The sequence below is a fragment of the Ictidomys tridecemlineatus genome, chromosome 11 (assembly GCF_052094955.1).
Source record: "Ictidomys tridecemlineatus isolate mIctTri1 chromosome 11, mIctTri1.hap1, whole genome shotgun sequence".
Classification (NCBI taxonomy): Eukaryota; Metazoa; Chordata; class Mammalia; order Rodentia; family Sciuridae; genus Ictidomys; species Ictidomys tridecemlineatus.
This window is the reverse complement of record NC_135487.1, coordinates 45,326,745-45,353,084: the sequence shown is the minus strand read 5'-3', so window position 1 is coordinate 45,353,084 and position 26,340 is coordinate 45,326,745. Positions and strand designations below refer to the sequence as shown.

General features: G+C 39.8%; 1 protein-coding gene across 13 annotated transcripts in view; it reads right to left on the bottom strand.

Annotated features, from left to right (window-relative positions):
• Positions 1-26,340, bottom strand: part of Fggy (FGGY carbohydrate kinase domain containing) — a 400,280-nt gene that overhangs the window by 321,522 nt on the left and 52,418 nt on the right. For all 13 annotated transcript variants that reach the window (XR_013427818.1, XR_013427819.1, XM_078026357.1 and 10 more), the window contains one exon: positions 10,702-10,790. Coding sequence is in view for 11 of the 13 variants with exons in the window: in XM_078026357.1 (XP_077882483.1) it covers positions 10,702-10,790 (89 nt within the window). In the remaining 2 variants the exon portion in view is untranslated. The remainder of the gene's footprint in view (positions 1-10,701; positions 10,791-26,340) is intronic.

The window sequence follows — 26,340 nt, the reverse complement described above, 5'->3', positions numbered from 1 at the left end:
CCTCACAGGCCAGCGTGGGGAGGGGAGGAGGAGGTGAAGGGCGGAAACAGGTTTGAATGGCATTTGGAACCCATTAATTTTTAAAAGACAGGCTGCCCCCCCCCCATATGGACCCAGAAAGGTTTGAAATGTAAGGAAACCGGAAAGATGAATGAGCTGAGGATTGTTTCGAAAGCCTAGGGAGCGTGTTCGGCTTTTGAAAGGAATAATATCTGAGCAATAATAAGAGCTGACACTTTTTATTGGTGAATGCAGTTTTTGGCACATTTTCATGACACAGGTTGACAATTTTTTTCATTTAACAAAAGAAAAAACAATCTTCTAAATGACTTGGGAACAAAGGGCTCCTTGACTGTAATTTCTTAATAACATTTAAGAATTCTCTTCAAAAGCCCCTGACAATAATTTAGAGAGAAGAAATAAAAATGCAGAAAATAAGAAAAGGATTTTTATTTTAAAAAAAAGAAACTAAATATAAGGAGAAAAAAAGAAAAGAGAAGGGATGTGTAGAGCATCTTAACATTAACTTACATCTTAAAGGTTTGAGTTCTAAGGTTTGACCTTAATAAAATTTTTTTTTTCTGAAGAAGAGTTTCAAGAGGGAATCCATAAAGATATTTTATTCAACACCATCAGATCTCACAGACTCAGAACTTTGGACCTGGAAGGGCTACGTGGATCTCCAAATCCAACTACTGCACTTTGCAGATCAGGAAACTGAGGGTCACACCCCAAGATTACCAGGGACAAGTCTTCAGAGCTCCCAGCCACACCACTTCTAATCTTGTGTCATGGATCCCAGGCACCGTCAAGCTGTCAGAGTCCTGAAGAGCATCATGGGTCCAACAACTGCAAACTGATACCTTTAATCAAGTTGACTGAATCTTGCTACCCAGAATCACACATGAACAGCATGTTCTGAAGGTCCGATTAGCAAGGCCATGAGAGAGTCCACTGATGGAGTCACTCTGGGTAGAAAACAAATTCAAGAGCCCATAAACACTGGGAACACCCCCTACATCCTGAAGGGGGGCCTTCTGGAGCAAGAAAAGGGCCCCTAAGCAAGGCAAGATAAGGGATAGCCCCGATTTTCCAGCTCTTACTCCACCCACTGGCACACTTCAAAATACAACACTTCTGGGTTTCAGTTCTTTTACTTGGAAAATGAGATCTGTGGACCACTTTCATAGTTTCAAAATATTTTTAAAAAAGAAAATACACCATCATATCCATTTGTAAATGAGGAATCAATTTCCAAGATCAGTCCACTTTACCATATTGAAAGAGCAAATGGGATTAAATTCCAAAAGTGATTTGAGGTCTCAAAGAAAATTGTTAAGTAAAGGAAAAGCTATATTGCTGCTCAGTTGGAAAATTACAGTCATGCTGGCTATCATCTTTCAGGAGTACAAAATTCATGTCTAGATGTATGCAGCAGAGGGCTGGGAAAGAACTTTATGGAAATTGAATACCTGGCGGTTCTCAACGAAGACTGGCGGTTCTCAACGAAGGGTATGGCCATCATAATTACCGAGGTCACACATTTTTACCCATACCCCAAAGGACACAGGTGCGGTTTCTTAACCTTTTGCATTCAGATTTGCTTTACTGATGAAAAGTTAAAGACAGCAGACTTGACCTTCTTTAGATTTTGCTTCAGTGTGCAGACAGAGGCAGGCAGTGCTCCAGTAGGCAGCACTAGTGCGGGGAACAGGGGATCCTGAGAACCTGAGTCTTAACAGGAGAAAAAGCCACGACATTAACATTCTTTGGACATTTGGTCTCTGAACTGACTGGCCTGAGGCCTTCCTGGTACCTACTCATGTCTTCACGTCCATGATAGGTCCAAGAACTGCTGACTCTCACTCCATGCCTCATAGACCCCTAATGGCCTGACAAGAAGCCAAGAAGAAGAATGGAGAGAAGAAAACAAGGCCTGTCCTTTCCACCCACTTGTAAGGTTTTTTTTTTTTTTAACTGAATTTGAATTCACCCTAATACTCAAATAATAAAAAGCAAAGGGAAAAGCTGAGCATGGTGGCATAAGCCTGTAATCCAGCAACTCAGGAAGTTGAGGCAGGAGGATCACAAGTTCAAGAGCAGCCTTAGCAACTCAGTTGAGGTTCTAAGCAACTTAGAAAGACACTGTCTCAAAATAAAAAGAATTGGGGATGTAATTCAATAGTTAAGTGTCCCTGGGTTCAATTCATGAAATGGAAAAGGAAAAAAGAAAAAAAAGACAAAGGGAAAACACAGATGGAGATGATACTTCTTACATGCTACTATGTGGCAGATACTAGCCAGAGGTCCCATCCATGTGGTTCTTGATTGTCTCGCTCCATGTTGTTTTTGTCTTCCACTTCCTAAGAAGAAATGGACTGAGAGGAAGTAAAGGGGTTTCCTAAGCTCACTCATATGAAAAATGTAAGACGAAACTGTGAGCTGAGGATTTTTTGGCACTCCAGCCTTCATGTGGATTTGAAGAGTTCAATAAATGTATATGTCTCTAGTGCTGGATTAGCAAGGGGATATCCAGCAGGTGCTCTCTGAATCTATAGTTCAGAATAAGTAAGCAAAAGATGAATGAATGACAAAAGTCACAAGCTGCTCATCTCTCCCCACCTACCACTCTCACTCTCCTCTTCCTCACTATCACAGAAAGAATATAAATTGGTAATTTCCCGAGAAATTATGATTCTGTGATTTTGTTTTTTATCTAATACCAATTCTCTCTTTTTCTCTTTAGTGGTTAGAGAACTCCAATTTTATGTAGGTAGTAAGGCAACCAACAAAAAAATGAAGTCAGGGCTGAAGACGTAGATGTAAAAATGTCAAAAGACCTAGTCCCTTGATGACTTCATAGGCTTACCTTAATGACTGATGACTCCATGTATCTAGATTTATTTACAGAAAATAATTGACCCTTATGTGTTTATGGGTTGTTTTAAATTCTACATTATTTCTATTATTCATCAGTGAAGAGATAAAGATCATATGTTTCCGTAAAGAATGAAAACATTCTTCTTTGCCAAAATTTAGAGGAAAGAAAATCTCATATTTACAGGTCATTTTTCAGCACTGTCAAATATTCTAAAGAATAAACTGATTAGAGAGGACTGGGTCATTCTTCCTAGAACGTATGAGGGCTGTTTTATGCAACACTGTTTTGAGAAACCATCCTCCAGTGTAAACATAAAACAATGCAAACCAAAAGGCTTTAGTGTCAAGCATATCAAAAATGTCTGCATTTTTTTCCTTAGAAAAAAGAAATTTTATGAGACAACCTGAGGAATCCTTATCAAAATGCTTCAACCAAATCCAGCTCCCAATATGCCCCTTCCGGATAATCTAAATTCCATCAATTTATCTTCCATTCAGAGACTTTTAACATTATAAAAGCTGTCTCCTAAACCTTACAGAGACCCACAACAATGAGGACAATTTGAAAAAAAAATGGGGAAAACAGAGTTGGCAAAGATGTGGGGAAATTGGAGCTCTCACATACTGTGGATAGGAATGGAGAATGATGTAGCCACTGTGGACAAGTCTGGTGGTTTCTGAGAAAACTAAACATAGAATTACCACATGAACCAGCAATTCCACTCCTAGATGATACCCAAAAGAACCAAAAGCAGAGACTTGAGCAGATACTCACACACTAATTGCTATAGTTTGGATCTGTTTTTTCCTCCAAAAGTTCACATGCTGGAAACTTGGTTCCCAATGTAACAGTATTGAGAAGAGTTGGGGACATGGGGGAGGGAGCAGGTCATAGGGGCACCACCTAAGATTGGATTAATATCTATCTCAAGAGACTGGGGTAGTTCTCTTGAGGCTGGGTTAAGTTTCAGTGGAATGAATTAGTTACCAAGAGAGTGGGTTCTTAAAGAGAGTTAATCCCCACTCCCTCTTGCGCTTATGTTCTGCACAAGAAAATATTTCATCATGAACCCTCACCAGAAGCCAAACACATGATCTTCAACCTTCAGAACTGAGAGGTAACTAAATATCTTTTCTTTACAAATTACCCCATCTCAGGTTTTTGTTATAGCCACAGAAATCAACTAATAAACCAATGTATTATTAAAATTATTGATTAAAAAACAGCTTTAATGTTCACTGTAGCATTATTCTCAATAGCCAAAAAGTGGAAACCATGCAAACATTTATCAACAGAATAAGCAAATAAGTATAATGGAACATTATTATTCGGCCATAAAAAAAAGAAAGGAAATTCTGACAAATGCTACAATGTGGGTAAACCTTGAAAACATGGTGCTAAGTGAAATAAGCCAGATATAAAATTACTAGTAGTATGTAATTCTACTTAAATTAGTTACCTAGAAAAGAAAAACATTATAACAGAAATAGATTAGAGGTTTTCAGGAAATGGGGAGTTATTGCTTAAAAATATGGTGTTGGAAAATATAGTGTTAGAATAAGACAGTGGTGATAGTTACACCACACTGTGAATGTAAGCAATATTACTGAACTATATACTTAAAATGGTTAAATTGGCAAATTTTACACTACACAAATTTTAATTACTAAAAATAAATAATATGTCAAAAACACTGAATTGTATTCTTTAAATGGGTGAACTTTGAGTTGTATAGAATATGAATTATTTCACAATAAAGCTGTTTTTTAATCAAATCTCATCTCTATATGCAAATGAAAAGGTGTCCAGGAAGAAAGCACTGAGGAAGGGGTGTGAAGGGTAGCAGCCTCCAGAGGCAGACGTTAGCATGAGGCTTCTTCCTTCTCAAGCTGATGTCTTTACCCTCAGTAAGGACAAGACCCCTGCCCAAGCTGCTCTCTCTACTCAGTATCACCAGAGCACACACAGCTGACTTAGCACCCCATCCTCTTTGTTTTCTCCAAAAGAGTAAGGAAAAGCCATCTGATCACGGAGGGACAGGAATATATTAAGCTGCAATTTAAGAGTCACAGTGTTAGAGGCAGATGATGATTCATATATACCTACAGCAACTGCCACTCACACCTTTGCTTTCTATGCCCAGGTGCATCCAGCTTGGCTTCCAGTTGCCGGAGAGTAAACACACATAAACAAGTCTGCACTCAGAATGCTGAGTAAGTTATGGATGTGAGATCTGGTTGATATATCTGTTCTTCTACCTGCCCTATACCTATGTACACATACACCTGAACATTTAGATAATCTTTAGCTCAATTTCTGAGCTGTACAGTTCACCCAGTACATCAGAATTCTGTATGTCAATGGTAAAAAGAGTATGAGATAGATTCCCATTCTTCATTTACAGATCAATATGCCATCCATACGCATATCCTGACAGATGAGCAAGTAATTGTGAGAAAAATTACAATACAAAGATATACCTTAAAAACTCCAAACCGAGAAGCACACAAATAAATGCTATTTTAAAAGGGATTATTCCAGAATTTAAAAAGGGATTATTTTCATAGTGGTTTCTAAAAACCATTATTTCATTTCTTTAACGTGGAAGACAGAATATTTACTGGAACCTACATAGAATTGTATCCTGTAGTGCAGGAGAAAGGAAAAGGAAAACAATATAAGTACATTAATATAATTTAAAAATTAAAAGGAAAATAAAATATATTTTAGAAAATAAAGCCCCAGTTTCCCTTATGCCATAGAAACGTCTCAGAAATTCTAACATGTAAACTTTAAACCAAACTTACAGAATGTCTCTTGGGCCTAAGAAGCCTGGTCATCAATTTCCTTCATTCCAAAGCCATAAAAGTAAGTGAACTGAAAAAATAACAAGTCTCCCATACAAAAATAATTCAAAATAATATATGTAGCTCTTCCACCTTCAAAGAGATGAAGCACACATAACTCCCCACTCCCTTTAGGTTTGGAGAGTTATATACAGTGACTTCTTTCCAAAGAGTACAGTATACAAGGAGTGGGCGTCAGGGGTTGGAATGAACACTTTAAGCTGTAGAAATGTGACAAAGAGGATCTCAGCCAGAGAATCAGGTTAATGTGATTCCAAGAGTGATATGAAAGAACCATGTGAACTTGCTCCCCAAAACACACTTTCCAGGTCTCACTGTGAGAAAAATATCAGACAACTTCCAGCAGAGGAACGGCCCACCATATACCTGACCAACACTATTCAAAACTGTTCAAGTCTTCAAAAACAAGGAAAGCCTAGGCAACCACTGAGGCCTAGAGGTGCCTGAGGAGACAAGGCTAAATGTAATGTGCTACCCTGGGTGGGACCTAGAACAGAAGCCCATTAGGCAAGGAAACGTAAATAAAGTATGAAGTTTAGTTAATGATAACGCACCAATATTCGTTCATTACTTGTGACCAACGCACCACACATGTAACAAATGATGTTAATAACAAAGGGAACTCCGTGTAAGGCATAGGCAAGCTTTCAGGACCATCGTTCCTGAGAATTTACAACTAGAAAATTTCCTGAAAATGTAAACTATTTTAAAATCAATAGTTTATCTGAAATTATAATTGGAACATACTTATTATTATTATTATTAGAACATACTTTTAAATAAGTTACATTATATTTTTGCCTCCTGAAAATGAAGAAAAACTTTTTCTCAAACCCCTGTGTTCAAAACAAACTTAGGCTCCCAAAGAACAGTTGGGTTTTGATGGATTCAGTTCTTCACCTAGTCATGTTCCACTTTGTTCTGGTCAAAAGAACCCTGAAAACAACCTATTAGTAAGTTTAAAGAACCTCATAGATTCTGTGAAATTCTTAGAATAAACTCAGTCATTCCATGAATATTTTCACTGACTTCTGATTCTTTTACATTTTAATCACTGTTTTGTTTTTTTTTCTTGTTCTCTCTCTCTCTCTCTCTCTCTCTCTCTCTCTGTGTGTGTGTGTGTGTGTGTGTGTGTAAGAGAAAGAGCAGAGTACACGCACATACACACACGTGCGCTGCAGACTGAACTCAGGGCCTCCTGTATTTTAAGCATACCTCAATCACTGAACCAAACCTGGCCCTGTTTTTAGCTTATTTATTACCAGTCACTGAAAATCTCTTTAGAGGGAGTATTTATATGTATGAACATATTTTAGTCTGGTTATACAAAATTTTATCTTTCGAATCTCTGACTAACCATCTCTCATGTTCTGGACAGTCACCCACTCAATGGCTAGAACATGGCAAATTACTACAGTGTTCAGCTTAAGTTCGTGAATTGCAAGATGGAAATAACACCACCTGCTTTCACGGATGGTTGCTGAAGACTAACAGAGCTCACATTCGTCAGTACGCCTAGCACAGATAAAAGAAAGGCACTGGATAAATGACAGTGACCATTATTACTATTAACAAAAATAGCGGTAATTATTTTCATTAATATGATGAAAAGAATGGAACAGAATTACAAATCAGTCCTCAGCCTGGTGCTGATTTCCTCAGTGACCCAGATAAACACAAGTAAATGCTGTATTTCAGGGGAGGAGAACAACTAGAGAGGAGAGGAAAAATGTTTTCAAGGAAAAGAGAGAAGGAGGAGAGGAGGAAGAGAAAAATTTCTTACATATGGTCACTACCAAAAACAAGTTTGAAAGCTTTAAGACAAGGTGAAATCCAATCACTCCTCTGAGTCCAGACTCTACTAGAATAATAAAAAGAAAAAGAAAAACACCTTCTAGCCTTTTTGGCACTCATTTCACCAAATCCACCCAAAACAATCACATGTAAGAGCCAAATAAACACCAAATCTGAACCTCTACTTCTCCTTGCCCAGAGGATGCCAAGTTCCTGCTCTACTGCCCAAAGTTATTTTGGCATTGAGACATTCTATTTCCAACCCTGGTCATCCTTATTTTAGGGGAGAGAACAGACAGTGGGGATTTTTTTTTAATTTAAAAATTAAACCTTTAATTGTTTAAATACTTTGTGTTACATATTTCATCTCCATTATATCTACCTCTTAGTAATCCTGAGAGTGCTTACAGAAAAGGAAATGACGCTGAGGGAGGAAGACTATTTGCTCTAGGTTCTTGCAGATACTATATGGAGAGACTGAATCCAGGTCAGTCGGACCGCAAAGATTTTTCTTTCCTTTATGCCAGCAACTTAATGTAAATACTCCCTGCCAAATGTGATAGAGAAAGGGAAGTAAAAAAGGAGATAATTCCTTAAACACTTTTCTCAGTACCATGTTTGAAGTTTTTCTATTATTTCAATCCATACAATAACCTCATGAACTCACTATTATTATCTACATTTGCAATCAAGCTCAGAGAAGTTCCTCCTATCACCTTGATCATGCAGGATGAAATGAAGAAGGCAAACAGAATTGAGACACTGGAGTAAACAAAGAAAAGACAGAAGACAAACTTAAGAAGTAAGAGGGCCAGAAAAGAAGGCAGCCACCTATGCAGAAGGAATTGAGTGCTGGGTGCCCAAAGTCTGCAGGCTCTCCTCTGCAGAGAAGGAAACTGAAAGGGAGGTCTGAACTTGCCCACACGTATGGGGCAGGGTGGGGGGAGTGGGGATTGTTAATTTGTACTAATGAAAAAAGAATGAGTCATGAGCAATGTAGCCAATAAAAAAAAAATGGCAGGGATGACTGAATGGCCAATAAATCAATTCTGAGCATTAAACTTTTTTGCTTCTTTAAGATCTGAGAGTGTCACAGACAGAGATGGAAGATTGCAAGTATGTTCTGATGTCAACAAGAAGCCCTTCAATTTTAAATTCACTATATTAGGCCTTTAAAATACTTCCAGTCTCTCACAAGTATAGACCATCTCAGAATCATAAGACTTTCAAGTATATTCTACTTATTATTGTCCAAATATACCTGACCATATAGCCACCCCGGCACTTGTTAAACATACAAGTTCCCAGGTGTGTCCCATAGAGATTTCAGGAAGCAGAAAACTGCAACTCCTAGGAATCGGTGTTGAAAAAAATTGTTCAAGTGATTCTTAGAATCAACCTAGTTTGGAAAATTGCTTGAACAGGATTGTCCCAACCAGCCTTTAGGTAGGTACCATGATCTCCATTTTGCAGATAAGTAGTGTGAGACTCAACAAAGACACATGCCCAAGAGCACACAGCTATTAAGGATACAAGTCACCATATGACCTCCATACTTACTATTTGATTTAAATCTATGTGAGCTGGGACTAGCTTCAAAAAGCCCCCTCTTTGAGGTCTGAATATGGCATCAGACACGAGGAAACAGTTGTTTACAGTATCCAGAGCCATCAGAAAGAACCAAGGGGAAATAAAAGTGCTGGATTAAACAAAATCCAAAGAAAAGGAAAACCAGGTCTTTCTCCATCTTTGGTTTTATTTTTGAGTCCTATAAGCCTTGAAGCTAATGGCCTACAAACACACAACTACTAGCATATTTTAACTATCAGGTCTATTTTGCTAAAATCAGAACATTTCCTTCACTGATGCACAAAAGTAGAAAAAAAGCCTCCAGAAATTCTTTTAATAACTTAGACAATGTCACACAAGAGGAATGCCCAAGATGAGGTCTTCACCCATGCCTCCTCCCCAGTGGTGAAAACTATAATGGTGACTAATTACACCCTCCAGGGCAAAGTTCAGACCACTAGAGGGGTGAGTACCTGAGGTTGGCTGAGGCTGTCTTCATGTGCATATGGATGCTCTCCTCTCTGAGACCTTTAGCAGATGATTGCTCTGCTGAAGGGAGGTGCTGGTGGATGCCACATGAAGAATGATGTGCTCATCAAAGGCCTTCACCAGTATCTCCTTCTGGAAGTAGGGCTGCTGATCTATCACACTCTTATCAACTCACCACAAGAAAAGGCCAAACCCTGTACCATGGGATAGACAGGAGGAGCACAGGGGGAATGGTACTGCTGTTCCCGGCTTCTCCTGAGTTTATATAATAAAAAATGGGGAGGACATGCCTGCTCTGAAGGCACAGAATTTAAGATACAACACCTGCTCTCTACTTTATACAGGTTTATCTCTTCCTCTGGGAATGGATCCTCTGCCTCACAGATTTGTTCAATCCAAGTTCGAAATCCTTCTCAATTTGAGAAAACCTCTCACCCTTATGTAGTCCCCTAACTGAGGTTAAGATGGTAACAAACTGGCCATATATGAACAGATTTCCTGTCCATCTTCTGCACATATCCAGGCACATTCCCACTGTTAATTATATCAGCCACAATTTCATATGCAATAAGTATTCTGTAAAAGTCTCCTGCATGTAGCACATACTTAACATTTAACATTCGTAACTTACTGAAAAATAGTGGCTGATTCCAACATACATACCTCTACAGTGGTATACCATTTATACAGATTCCAGCACATTTATACAAAAACAAAATAAATTCATATCACATTCATCCACATAAAATCAACTTCCTTGAAAAACATCTCCTGCCCTAATTTTTAGTTGCCAAGTAAAAGGTGCTTTTGGGCAAAAAGGCACCATTTACTCCAGATTTTTCATTTTTCCTCCAAATGTGTCCATTTTAAGGAATGGTCTTCACCTTGGATACTCACATTTCTGGCCTCGCAGGAATTGGAATAGTATCTGAGCATGTGTAGTGGAGATGGAAGATAGACTCAAGATGTTTCAAGTATTCAAAATCGTATGCAGATGTACAAACAGAATGTCCAGTCAAAGAGAGTTAAGAAAGCAATACATATACACAGACACCCAAGAATGGAAGAGTGCAAATAAAATCCAACTTGTAATTAACATACCGTGCTGTGACACCTGTTGCCTTCCATGATAAGAAGTCTGGAAGATCAAAGAAATGTCCCGCCTTATCCCAGCAAGTCTCTCTCAAGTTCTGCCAAATTAAATATATATTAGAATCAATTATGGGTTCTTTTTTTCCCTAGCCCTCTCCTCTTTCGATAATGTTTCAGAATTTTCAAAACAAAAATACAGCCAACAATGTCTGTTAAAACATCTGTTCGAGGGCTTGGGGTGCACAGTGTGACATAAAAACAGTACTTTATAGGAAAGAAAAATGGCAATTATTGATCCTTCCAAAAATGACCATAATTTCCCTTTATCCCACTTTGACAACCTGGAGAGAGAAAAAACACTCTATGAGAATATGCAATTCATCTTCCCAGTGAAGGGTGAGAGAGTATGCTTCAAACATGTAATATTTTAACATGAGCAGCTGAAATCTGGGGAGAAAACTGCACCAAGACATTACATTACAGTGAATCTGAACATGCCGGGCCATGTAAAATTCTCCAGGAGTCAAGTGGTTCCAAAGGCAATGAAAAAGATGGTCTCTTCCCTCATAGAACTTGCAGTCCAAGCCAAAGAGAACAGCCACATAATCAAGGCATTGTTGAATAATTTTTAAAGGTTTGTTTTTTCCACATTGCTACATAGTCAGATTTTTCCTTACCACTTGGTTTTTTCTTTCCTCTGACAACTCCACCTGGAAAATTCATCAATTACTTTGTTCCTTCCCAGGATCCATTTTCTCCTGTTCCTTTGCTTAACCCACCCCTCAGGCTTCCTAAGTGAGGTTAGGTCTGGCTATCATAGCATTGCATATTTGTTTATTGTCTTTCTTTCCTCCAGGACTGTAACCTCTGTGATATCAAGGACTTGTCAGTCTTGTTCACCATGTTTGATGATGGTCTCCTCTCCTTCCCCTATCCCCCAGGCTGAGTGGAAACCACACAGTTCTCATTCTAATTTCTGATAACCTGATTGGATTATGGAAAGACATGGGAGCTGGTTGAACCAATCAGATTTCTTCTCCCAGAAATTTAGAATGCCTATTCAGTGGAGCCATTTAACTCCTGCCTGTGAATGGAATTGGGGAACTGGGGTCTGGATGTAAGATAAAACTTGGAAACTGTGAAGTGGCCACTATCTACCAAGCATATAGAATCAAAGAAAACACACACACACACACACACACACACACACACACACACATATGCACATACACACACACAGGGTAAGGGGAACTGAAGCACTATCAAGAAAAGGGTTCCTACCACTCAGGCAACTTTCTATGTCCTGTTTGCAATTATTCTCTCTAGAAGAGGCTAATGAAAGGAATTTATCATAAACTCAAGGGCATTTGGGGGAATGTACAGGCAACAAACCTGAAGTTCCAAATGAGACATATTCTAATATCTGCTAGAGGGCAACACACAGTAGGTACTCAATAAATATTTACTGAATTGAAAGACATACTGTTCAGTTTCTCCTTCCAATCCCTCTCTTCTGAGCAGTGCTGCAACATTTATGAAGGGACCCACGTGTGTTACCTCCTCAGAGCAACACAAAAGTGTCCAGTGCTGTTTGTTCAATTTTACAACAACCACAACTTTACCTGCATGCTTCTAGCCAGAGCCAAACAAACAAATCTTCACAAATTCAGAGTACAAGTGCTTATGCTAGATCTTGTTTTGGGTCACTGGAACATAGCCAGCAGACAGCCACTGTGAACAATGAAACCCAAACAGAATGTCTCTAAGAGAATTTTAGGACTTTTGCCCAAAGGAGATATTCTGGAATTGGAGGAGTGAGGGATCCAGGAGCATCATTTCCTCCTGAGACCACACCTGCTTCACTGACAAAGCCAGAGACCTGAGTAAATCTTACAATAGGATGAGGAAACAGAAAGAGCACATTGTTGGAAATATAAGGTATCTTTAAGAATGCACATGATCTGTGAAGGAAAAATCCCTGCTTTCTCTACAAAAACAAAGTCTAGAGACTAGGCAGCAAAGAAAAGCAGGGAGAATTTGGGTGAGAGAGAGTGTGTCCAGAAGTCTGATCCTTTTCTTCCAGATACTAACTAGCTGTCTGTGAATGTCCCATGCAGTTCTTCATTGAGTTGCATGATTCACAAGGACTTTGCAACCCCAGTCCCAACTTCCAGATTGGCCAAGACCCCTGGAGATGAGATTTTTTAATATGGTTCTATGGGAAAATCTCTCTGTCCTTCCTCCTCTCCAATCAGTGCAATACCAGTCACAGGCCCCAACCTCACTGAGTCAATTCTGTCCTAGTAGCCACTGGGCCTGCATCATGCCTTGACTGGCCTCTTGTTTCCTCTGCAGTTTGCAACAGGGATCCCACAGCCTCATCTTGTTTGATTCTCAGGGCCATTCAGAGGTGTGCAGGTGATGCATAATACTCTCTTACCAAGGATGCAGAAACTTAGGGTCAGACCCCAAGGCCTTAGCCCTAATGTTAGGTACCTGTTCTAATATTGGTGGTCTTTCCTTTCCCAATGCCACAGTGACCACCCTGAGGCTCCTAACCCTAGCAGAGCTGTGTCTGGGCCTTCTGGAAAAGTTACAATGAAAGCTACTGCCATTCGTTACAGCATAAAACAAACAAACAAAAGCCCTTCTAAATACAATTTTTTAAAAAAACAATCTCAAAAGTTCCAGAAATTTCTATGTCAGTCTTGAACTAGTCACTGAACTTCTATGAACCTAACAACAGTTTGGGTTAGAGAGAACACACAGTTGACCCTCCACACTTGCCAACATTCGCTGCATCTTATTATGTGATAGCTTACTCCAATTCAAACTAGGAGCCTTCTGTGCTGAAGTCGTTCTGTCAAGTCTTTCTGTCCTCTAGTTACCAAGCAACTAGTTTTTCAAGAAAAAAAGGATCAGCAATGATATATGACTCGGCATTACAGGTTTCTATATTCCAACAACAATCCTTTGAGCTAAGCAATCTGCCAGCTTGAAAGCAACCAAATTATTTATTACTTCATAAAACCATAGTCCTTCTTGGGAAGAGGCTCACACGGCTGTGAGTGGGGAGAGAGAGTATGTCCCAGATTCAAGGCCAGCTATCAGTTGCCCTGCCAGCCTCAGGGCAGAGAAGAAGAGCCTTTGCCTTTTGCCTCCCACTGCAACATCCCAGCAGCTGTAAGGTTTCTGCTGCTTCTAGACACCGAGGACACTGGTGAGGGAAACAAGGAAGCCACTCTGATGGCAGAGAGTCTAGAAGCAACATAAGAAACTAGGGATGGCAAGGTAAAGAAAGATCATCCAAGTACTTTACAATTAAGTTGCAAAGAGATTTTCTCTGGCTCCCTGTGGTATGCAGTGATTAAATGGAAGTAACAGAGATCCTGCACTCTCTGCTCATAACTGATCCTGTCTACACATTCCCAATGCTCATGATATTTTTCAGAACAACTACCCATGAAACTTTACTACCCTTACTCTGTTCAAGACCCCAAATTAGGGCAGACAGACCACTGAGGAAAGAAGTTTCAGGAAGAAACTTAATCCTCAACATCTTTCTTAAAAGAAAAATGATGCTGAAAACATGGAGTGGATCATAAGCCCCTATGAGAACCTCCCCGGAATGAATGAAACAACTATGTATTTCAAACTCCTGTCCACAGAGACCAAGACCAAACACTAGAAAGGGTACACAGGCAGATCAACTGAGGTTGGTGCTACTGGAGGCATCTCTCTAACACTGAAGACTCACCATTCCACTTCTTTCTTTAAAGTGTTCTCATAGCCCCTTGGTTCAAGTTGCCATTATCATTATCATATGATGACTTCCTCTCTCATGGCCTCTCTGTAACAATCTCCACTTAGTCCTCACATCATTCGTTTACTTTCCTAATACATTACATTCTTTATTTCTGTGCCTCTGTTTAGGCAGGTGCCTCTACCTGGATTGACTCTCTGACCTTCTCCCCTTATCAAATTTTTGCCGTGGACTCAAATCCTTAATCCTCAGAAGTCACCCTTGCTGGGAGACCACCCCCACCATCTCACTTCTGCATTCCACACTGTATCTGAATTACATATTCATGTACCTTGATCTACCTCAATATAACAAACTTCTGGAAGACAAAAGACAAGAAAAACTCATGGGAAAAAAACACACAAAACTTCAGGAGGTACAAAAAAAAATTAAAGCTAATCCTTTTCAAAAGCAAGTTACGGGCTGGGGATGTGGCTCAAGCGGTAGCGCGCTCGCCTGGCATGCGTGCGGCCTGCGTTCCATCCTCAGCACCACATACCAACAAAGATGTTGTGTCTGCCGAGAACTAAAAAAATAAATATTAAAAAATTCTCTCTGTCTCTCTCTGTCTCTCTCTCTCTCTCTCTCTCTCTCTCTCTCTCTCTCTCTCTCTCTCTCCTCTCTCACTCTTTCTTTAAAAAAAAAAGCAAGTTACAATGGAATTGGAGAAAGATGTGCACAAAGGCAAAGGTAATTAAAAGTATGACGTATGACAATAATGTAATGAGCCTGATACCAAGGTTTGGTGAGTCAGCCTCAACTTCATCATAATATTTTGTGTGGTCATATATATGCCTGTAATGACTAATCACAGGGTTCAGAGAAGAGAAAGGGCTTGATGGCTAGAAAAGGCTTCATGGTGGGGAGATTTGAGCTAAAGCCTAAAGGTCAAGTAGAATAAATATCAATGCTACTGTAGAGAAAGATACCCAGGAAACAAAAATCTGAAATGATGAGACAGATTATTCCCATTAGAGAAGAGTTTGCTTAACTGTGCCATCATATGATTTATTTGTAAAATGAAATAATTTCATTATATAATTCATTTTCAAAAGCCAGACTTAAATGCAATCCTTTTCCTACCTCCCCGAAGCCCTGCTCTTGTACTGACAGATAAACTCATCTTCCATACTAGAGCTGATTCCCAACCATGAAAATGTTACCAATTGCATGACAACTGATCAGATTCAGTAAAGCTGACTTTGTCCAGGACAGTGATACCACCTCAAGTACCAGGAAAATAAGGCTATAGTATGTGAAGTCAAAGAACATTAAAGTCCAGCATGTCTGAGTCTGAGAGCTGTCCTCATCATTTCCTAAAGCTGTGTGGCTTTAGAAAAATTAATACCCCAAAACCTCAGATTCCTCAAAGCCAATATTACTAGCACTTATCCCAAAGGATGTTGTGAACATTAAATGAAATAAGATGACAAGATTCACTCACCACTGCTACAGAGCTTCATATTTTTCAAAGCACTTTGACATGCATGATCTCATCTGAGCTGTACAATTCCTTAAAGCAAGGAAGGAAAGAAATTATATACCTCACTTTTCAGATTAGGAAACTAACACCCAGAAAGGGACCATGATGGTCCCAAGGTCAAGGACAGAAAGCAGAATGTCAGAATAAACTTTCCACCTCTTAACGTCCAGCCCAAGGTTAGCTCAGGTTTCTGCCTCCCTAAAGCATGAAAAATGCACAAGTGCCAAGCAGACAGGAGAGATTCCATGTGACCTAGACAGGACAACTCTTTTTTGGTGGTCTTGTCTACAGGAGGGAGGGAAGGAGAGAGTACTAATATGCAAAGAAGGTTCTGGAATGATTAAGAGGGACTTGGAATAGGAACAAAAGAAAGCAGACATGTGGACAAGTGGAGAAGGGAGGAGCTCTTCCTTACTACCTCCTTCTCCAGGATTCCCTCCTGCCCTTCTCATCACGACTCTCCTGGCTCCTTCATGAGCTCCTTTTCTTAGTTCATCTTTCGATGTGGATGCTCCCCAGGATCTCGGCCTCAGTCATATGCTCTCTCACTGTTCACATGCTCCTGGTGAATCTCAAGGTTACTCCCATGATTCCAACCAACTGCAAGTTGAATGCCATGCCAAATCTCAAACTCCGATTCCAACTCTCCTGAGACATGTCTCCTGGGTGTCCCCCTGCACCTCCAACTCAACATGTCCAAGGCAGAACCTGTGTTCTTCTCCTGAATGGCTTCCTTTTCCTTGATTTTTCTGTTTGTTGGTCTGGTGAACAAGGGAGTAATCGTCTTTCTCTTCTCTCTCATCCTTTACATCTAATCATCCTTCCAATTTAAATTCACAGTTAATTGTTCCCACCTCTTCAGGCCCTTTAAGAGTCAGATACTCATCATTTAGGACTCAAATATGATGGTATCCACTCCATGAAATTGTCCCTGCTCCCCTGAGCTGGATGCCCCTGTACTGTGCCCCTACAATACTCTGCATATGCCTACCATTGCACTTCCCATCATCTGTTCACATCCCTGACCTTCTCATTAGACTAAAAGCTCCTCTAAGGCGGGAAGTGTGGTTTTTAAAATCCCTCTATTCCTAGGACCAAGCATTATATCTGATATATAGATGATGAGTAATGTTAACTGAATGAGTGAATAAATGAATGAATGAGCAGAGATATACAAACTAAATAAGAGTTTGTGGAAATGAAAATAAGGAATGAATGGATAAATGAATGAGCTTGTGAATAATAACTGTCCCAGTTTCTCCTTTTTCATTCAAGTTAATGGCTTTTCTCAGTCTGTTTCAGGAGCAAAGACATATTTTAGCCAAGCCCAACTGCCAGGAAGATAAATTTCTCCTCTCAGGGTGAGCAGGTCCTTTGGAGAAGTTTCATTTTAATTGGAAAATGGATTCATTCACTTCCTGGCATAGACTCCTGGGTCAGTGCAGCACCATTGAATGGCTGCCAAGTGCCAACAGAGAGGGGGACTGCAGCGGAAAAAGAGTTCCATCAAATTGGAGTGCTTTGGGACATTTGAGGACAACCCACTCTTAGTTCCAAACTAACTCGCATGGATGCCCCCTTTTTTTTTTCTTCCCCCAAGTGTCCTTCAAAGCAAACTTTATACATCTTTACATATCCCCAACCCAGAAAGGATGGGTGTTCTTTACTTTCCCAATTGGCATTTCCTTGGAACTTGCTTACTTGGGTATGAACATCCTAACCTGTTCATTTATACAACTGTTGCAGTTATTTCCTATTGGGAATGAACAAGGTGACATCTGAGAAATTCCTTCATAACATGAGCAGTAACATAAGATGAGAACTTCATAACTTCTTTCTTGTGAAGGATCCATAATGATCCAATCTCATAGAAAATATTGCTTCTAGGAACACATCTTGTATCTTTTGTCAAGAGTCCTTGTACGAGGTGCTCAGAGCTCTGTGAGCAGCTAGACAGTTCTGTATTTCATCATCCCCCAGCATACTAGCACACACCTGACCACAAACCAGGGCTGACAGATATTTCATTTGAGAATTAGTTATCTGATATTAACAGATGAATAAATTATCCTCTTTCCCTAAAAATGAGCCAAGAGCCTACTAGGGGAGATGGAGGCCCACTTACAATTTTGAGAAGAGCATGGACAATGGAGGAGACTCACAGTTACTGGAGATGTGCCAGAATAGACACATGAACATGTAAAACTCAGTGAACTGAATCCAACCAATAAGCCTGTGAGTTCATTTGCTGTAAATGAACAAAGTGAGACCCACAGACATTAGGTGACTAACATAACCATTGGTAGGTAGAAGAACTGAGGTTTGAACTAAGGTGAGTCAGCCTCCAAAAATGGAAAAGTGTGATGGAACTAATATTCAAATAATAATAAAACAAACATTTAAGAAGTATTTAATATGTGCTGGATGCTGTTCTAAACAGTTGACATACACTTGCTCATTGGATCTCTCAACAAACCTATGGCACATGTACTGTTATGGTCATCATTAATCATCAGAGGTTGGGGAAATTGAAATAAAGAGTAGTTGAGTAGCTTACCCAAGGCCACACAGCTATGCAATATCAGTGCTGGGTTATGCATCCCCGCTGGGTGGCTCTGGAGAAGAGGCTCCACTGTGCAGAGTAGCTGGACCTGAACCACTCCACTAGAACTGCCCCTGGACCTGTCAGTTTGGAGAACTGGGGACTGTGAAGATTAAATAGGAAGCCTGGGGACACTCACAAAATCCTGTTCCCAATCTTCAAATTATTTACTGGCTAAGTAGAACAAAGAATCTGTACATATGAAACACTCCAGAGAAAGATAAAAGTAATACAGAGTAATTCAAATTCTTGTAAACTAAGATCTCTGCATGGTCACAAGGAGATACACTTTCTCATGCATCAGGGAGAGGAGAGAAGATATTTAGGAGGAAGCATATGATCTGCATAAGCAGAGAAGGCAAAGAGCAAGGAAGGAGAATGGAGGCCATCAGGGGGCGGGCAACTGCCTGAGGAAAAGAGCTAGAGGCAGCATAACTACAGACATGAATCATAAGTGGGCCTGAGAGACTGTGCTGAAATGTCAGAGGTAAATCTGGATTTGTGTTAGACGCTCAGGTCAGAAAAGAATGGGATCCACTATCAGTTCTTGAGCAGAGGGTGATTTGTGAATGTGTTTTAGGGAAGATGGGATGGCAACAACATAGCAGGAATCCTGGGAAGAGTGGGGAGGCAGGAAGATCCATTTCCATGTACATTTCTGACAAAGAGAAAGCAGAAAAGCAGAGAAAAAGGAAGGGGAAAATGGAAAATTAAGGAGAAAAAGGAGGATGAGTAGGAGAAAAAAATGAAACAAGAAAAACTAGAAGAAGAGGCTAAGAATAAAGATAAGATAAAAGTGAAAGATGGACAAAAAGGCAAAGGGAAGATGGGTGAAGGGAAAGAATAGGTCAAACATGAGAATGAATAAAATGACCAAGATGGAAAAAGGAAGTGAGAGAGAATGACAGAAAAGGCTGGTTTAAAAAAAAAAAAAAAAACCATGGAGCACAATAGCAGCACCATGACAATGTCCTAGACAAGATAAAACATGGGGAGGGGAGGGCAGCAACCAGACGGGCTCTCCTTCTGCATGCTCTTTCCTCTGGGTGGATGAAGTCATGGCTGATGTCACTGTCTCTGAGTCACACGCCCCCAAAAGGAGGAGGAAAGGCTGGTCACTCAGCCCCACCCCCATAGACAAGAGTGGTTAATCCACTGCTTCATCCTTGGGGGCACAAGGGGACTGCAGGAGGAGAGCCTCTCTGTCTGCCAGGGAGGACTCTGCATTGAAAATGCTGAGAGCTCATCTACCAAGTTTTTAAATTCAGGTCCTCAAGCTAGGAAAGTCAGAAAATGTGCAGCAAATGGCTTCTGCCTTTTTGTCTGTGGCTGATAGGTAAAGGAGCTCTATCCATAATGTCTCACAAGAATATTCCATCATAAGCAGTACTGAATACATAAAAGGGACTTGACTGGCTTACCGAGCTACTTTCTCACCATTCTAAGCTCCCACCTTACTGTAGTGGCAGCCCCATGATAATCCCGTTTATAGACCACCCACCCCACGTGTTCATGACCTAACCGCAATTCAGCCAATGGCCTGCTAACCAACATGTCACCACCTCCTCACCTCTCTATCCTAACATGGCTTTGTTACCCAAATTTCCACTCCACTTACACTGCTGTGATTTCACCCATCTCTATTCCAGAATAGGAGAACCTGAGGACAGCAGATCTGTGTTGTTTATTGCCATGTTCCCAATATTTAACAAACTAACTGGAATAAATTTCCAACAAAGATTTGCTGAATGAATGAGAGTCCTTGAACAACTCTGGCAGGAACTGATGAGCACCACAATTCTTACAGCCATCATCCTAAGAATTATGGTTGGTAAAGACAGTACCATCCAAGGTACTGCTGAGGTACAAGTGAAACTGTTCTACAACATTTGATTGGGGCATCTCAGGATGGATTTGCTTTCTTCCTGGTTCCTTCTCTCCCCCAGCCTTGCTCTGGGAGCTGCAGAAAGAGCATAGCTTGAGTTAGATTTGAGTAGAAACCTGGCCTTACCCCTCCGTTAGCTACTCAAGGTGAGCCTCACTCACCCTGCTCTTGCCTGCTCCTGCTCAAACAGGAATCTTCTAAGGAGTTCATGTTCAACAGTGAAGCTTCATTTTGACAACCCCCTTCTTAAGGTTGCTTATAGTTGGTTGTTCTTCACCTTGTTTTGAAGGTTGAAGAACAAAAAGTAGCCTCTGTTTTGAAGAGGTTGAAAGTAAGTCTACCTTTTTTACAGTGGCTTATTTAAGTCCACATTTTGCAAAATATCTTGTTTCTATTTTCTATGGTTTTGAAGTATCATCCAAAGGCCCGTGTGACCTTCAAAAAGTGGGACCTAATAGGTCACTGGAGGAGCGCCCTTGAGTGGGGATATTGGGACCATGCTCCTCTCTCTCTCTCTCTCTCTCTCTCTCTCTCTCTCTCTCTCTCTCTCCCTCTCTCTCTTTCCTTCCTGGCTGCCATGAGGTAAGCAATTACATTTGCCATGCTCCTCACCATGATGTATTTACTGCCTCACCCCTAGCCCCAGTAGCAATGGAGACAGCTACTATGGACTAAAACTTCCAAAACTGAGTCAAGATTAACTTCTCTTTTTGAGTTTTTTTTTTTTTTTAAATCTCAGGCATATGTTACAGTAATGAAAAGCTGACTAATACATCTTTATTATTGTTTCTGGAAAACAAAATTTTTTAAAAAATTATTTTAGTTTTAAGTAAAAATAGTTTTTTTTAAATAGGGAATTCTTTTTTAAAAAAAATTCTTGTATTTAATTCAAATGTATGCCAATATCTTTCAAATGAAGGTAATTTTCAGAAACAGTTGCTCTGGTCAGATGGCTTAAAGAGATTTCTGGAATATTCACATTTACCCTTATTAATGAACATTTCAGATTTAAATCTAATCTAAAACTATAATACTACTTTCTAAATTTTCATTATATAGTGTTAACAAGCTTAATTGCAAATGAATAAAATAGTCAAGGTAGTAAAATCACTTTCTCTCCCCCCCATATATTCCCTCCAAGCTGTCCATAAAGTTTAAACAAAATTATTTTAGAATGTGCCTACCCCTTGAAGTAGGTGAGTTCTATTTTCCTTCACTGTTGGATTTCTTAAATGCATCAACAGATAATTATATGAAAAATACAGCTCATGAATTTTCTTTCTAAAAATCAACTTTGTCAGTTGTCATCATTATCATCAAATGCATCACTCTTACCAGCTTTCTACAATTTACCATATACCTTCTGATACATAATACTGCCATTGACTCCCTTTCACAAAGAGGAAATGAGGGACTATAGTGAAGGGAACTGTGCAACTCATGCAGACAGTAGGCAAAAATTCTGGGGAGAAACCCTGACCACTTGAACTCCAAACCCAATCTCCCACCCCACTGTCCAGCTGCTGCTTCCCGGGACATGGGAGGTGCCTGATAAATACTTGCACAGTGATTCACTCTCCTTCTCAGGTCCATTGGTTTGCCGCTGACCCCTGGCCAAGGCCAGACCACATGGCCATATGCCAAGACAACTGCAGGAGGCTTTTCTCTTGTCTGACTCTCTCCACATCTCTGAGCTTCACACAATGCCAGCAGTATAGAAGAACTTCAGGGGTCATATGCATCAGCTGTTCCCAAAGGCCAAAAACATGGGCTGGTGCTAGTCCATGATCAAAACTTTTCACGAATCAGTGGTCAAGTAACGAGAGTAAAAATAATGATAGAAAAAAATAAAGTCCTTATTATCAATACAATTATGAATAATTAATTGGTAAAAAGAAAGAAAGCCCTTATTTCCTAATTGCTTGTTTCACTTTACTTGGGTAATATCCCAGATTCTACACATGTGGCATTACTGGGTGGGGCGGGGACACAGTTCACACAGGAACAAAGCCATAATGAGAAGCAGAGTCCAGGCAAGGCAGAGCCACTTAGGCAGCTCCTTAATTCCCTCTGAACAGTCCCTCTGCAGTTTTAAGTCCAAAGACACTGCTGTTTGAGACTACAAGGCCTAGAGGCCACACCAAGCATTCTGAAAGGATGTGGGTATGGCTACTGACAGGGCCATAGAGCTGAGATCACACTCTCTCTCAATACTAAAGTCATTCACAGATCTCACCTAATCCATAGCCTCTCCATGCAGGGAGGCTTCAGACACCATCAGCCTTTACAGAAATCCTGCAGTCACTATATCACGCAACCAGCACAGCGGTCAAAGCTCAACATACAGGGATTCACTTTGAGTGAGGACTTGGCTCAGAAGTACTTCCAGAGCTACTGGGTTCATAGGAGGCTAAAAAATAACTAGTTTAGTTATATACATACTTAAAGGAATGCAAATGAAAGGAAGAATACATCTTTTTAAGAGGTGACTACAAGGTACTGGGGTATAAACAAAAGTTTGGGGTTAAAATTTGTGAAACACAATCTCAAATACAATTCTTTAACTGTGAATCTAACTTTGGACATCTAAATTTTAGAAACTGGATAACTTTTATTATGAGTTCATATATTTATCTTTAAAATTAAGGATGGACAGATACATTCTCTAGGATTTGAAACTTAAATAATGATAACTCACTCTCTCTACCTAGGGGTCTCATCTGTGGACACAGGCATCCTGCTTGATGAAGGCTAGAATTTGACCAGCTATCCTCTTTAATTTCTATTTAAATTTATTTCTTATAGTCATAAAACCTAGACTTGGGGCAGGGCATGCACTTTTCATGGACAAGGCCCTGGGTTAGATCTTCAATACCACATACAAAAAAAAAAAAAAAACTCCGAAATTATTTGGGAAAACTCATGATTGTGTTCCAGCATTAGGAGAATTAGCAGCTACAAATAGTAATTTACTTAATCCCCTCCATCCTCAGTTTCTTCATCAGCAAAGAAAGTGATTACATCCTCCTTGCCTGACTTTCATAAGAATTAAATAAGATATAAAAAGCATAGAGTGGACAGTAAATAAAATCTAGTGAGGTGTTGGTCAGGGTTGTAGAGAGCTAACAAACAGGGTTAATATCTTAATTAGAACTGATTAAATATCTCACAAAGGTAAAGGACTTTTAAGATTTCAAACTGCTTTTACAGGTGTAATAATGTCCAACTTACTCTAAAATCTCCAGATGTACTGATGGAGGCAGAGAGGTCCAGATAAAGGGTAATAGTAGAATCTAGATGGTGCTTCTGGGAGTTTGTTGCAGAATGCTTACCACTTTTCTTTATGTTTGAAATTTGACATAATATCTCTGGAGGAAAAAATGGCTTTTGCAGCCTCTTGTTCTTGTCGTAGATGTGGGAGTTCTACAAGATAAAGGGTAAGCTTGGCTCCCTCTTGTCTTTTCATTGCAGGTATAGTGCTTTGTATGTGGTAGTTACTCAACAAAAGTTTGTTTCACTGAATAAATGAATATATTCTTACAATAGTGTAAATTATTTTCACTCTGAAGACAACAGGGGAAATAAATAAAAACTAAAGCAACCTAAATGTGCAGAGAAACAAGTTCTACCCCTGCAGAAGAGTGCCCTGTTTAATATCTTTTTTTGACTCCTGTATTGCTGCCCCCTTTGCCCAAATCAAAATCTATTGACCCTGGTTTCTATTGACCCAGATTCCTAAGGTGATAGTCAACATGTTAACAAGTTATTATATCATGATACACATGAAATGTGTTGTCCTTTTTAGTGTCTTTTCTGAAGATAGTATTTCCTCCCAGAAGTGTGACCTCTATTTAAGCCACTGTGAAAAAAGAATTCTGTTCATTGTTCTTTTTTCATCCAATCACACCACACAGGCATCAAGCCAAACAAATGTATCAATCTTTCTCTCACCTCTCTGCTAACACTAAAAACTCCTAAAAGGGGCTGATGGCCTTGAACAGTAGTCAAGAAGGCTGGCAGCAAGCTAGCCAGACAGGTCTTTAGCATGGCACTCATAGGTCTGCCTCCTGTAGACATGAAAATTATAGTGCTAAGAATCTAACAAAACAAATGAAGAAGCAACATGGTGTCACAGAAAAACAAAACAAAACAGGGCCAAAAGGAACTTCCTTAAGACCCAGTCCTCAACTCTATAGACAAGTCATTTCATCTCTTTGAAGCTTACTATATTCATCTTAAAATGTGGAACACGGTAAAATTTATCTCAAAGGGCCATGTTATAGATCAAATAAAAGAATATATGTCAATGCTAACCATAACCTATAAAGTAAAATACAAAAAAAAAGGTCTCATAATAAAAGCTGGCATTTTAAGGGAGAGAGAAGGGAAATTGCATGGAAACGGAAGGGAAGGAGACCCTCATTGTTATACAAAATTACATACAAGAGGAAGTGAGGGGAAAGGGAAAAAACTAGAGAGAGAAATGAATTACAGTAGATGGGTAGAGAGAGAAGATGGGAGGGGAGGGGAGGAGAGGAGAGGAAGTGATAGTAGAGGATAGGAAGGGCAGCAGAATAAAACATACAGTAGTATGGCAGTATGTAAAAAAGTGGATGTGTAACCAATGTGATTCTGCAATCTGTATACAGGGTAAAAATGGGAGTTCATAATCCACTTGAATCAAATGTATAAAATATGATATGTCAAGAGCTTTGTAATGTTTTGAACAACTAATAAAAATAATAATAATAATAAAATAAAAAAATTTTAAAAAGCTGGCATTTATTAAATGTTACTACATATCAAGAGTAGCATGTTTTTCCTAGTCTGCATTTTAAAATTATTTTGTTGGGCTATAAAACTAAAGAAATACCTTACATATTTGGCATAAATCAAATATGCAAATATAAGAAGGATAAGGAAAGGATTCCTGCTCCAGGTAGATGAACACAGAACGTTAGCCTCAACATTCTGTGTTTAGTTATGAGCCCCGTTTATGAGCAGACCACCCGGGGGATGAAATACACAACAGATGCCCAATGGCAGGCCAACAGTACCGGCCTCCGTGCTCAAAGGCTGTTGTGGGAATCTAGTCCCAACATAGACAGCCCCCCATAAACATTCCAAAGAGAGGCTTTTTGAGTCAGTAGATGAGTCTTAGATTCTCCTGGGTGGGAGGGGGAGGTAAAGGGAGCATCTGTAAAAATGGGTATGCACTAAGAAGTAAAGACCTGGAGAGGCCTAGGGGAGTGTATCTGCTGCAACCCAGGGCCCTTTTTCACTCCATTCACAAAATAAGCTGTAACTCAGGTGACGGGACTGCAGACAAGGGAGCGGGGGTGTCTTGGGTGGAAAGGAGTGGTATGCTCCAAGCCTTTGCCACAATGAGAAGAGAAATTCACTTAGGCTGGGCGGGCAGTGGACCTTTAACTTGGAGAGACACACCTAACAATCAAAAATGGCATCATAGATGATTTACTAAGTTCATCTATTTGTCCATCTATCAAACTATTCACTGAATTATTAACGTTAGAGGCTAAATAGTGCCTGATATGCTAGGTACAAGATAAATAAGGTGCCATATGGTATAATGTTTTCCAGGGTGGTGATCAGCAGAAGATGATCATAAGCAAAGCAGAAGACAGGACCCTAATCAACACTGGAAGGAGAGTCAAGAAGAGCTTCCTGGAGTGGGTGAAGACTGAGTCTTGAGTAATTAGTATGTTCTTCAGGTAAAGGAAGAAATTATTCTGTTTGCCAGGCAAAAGGAAACACATGAGCAAGACGCAGAGGTGTGAAATAATACCAGCATATGGGCATGGAATCGTTAAGAGCCTTTGACCAAAAAATTTGCCATCTGGAAAGTCTTTCCATTG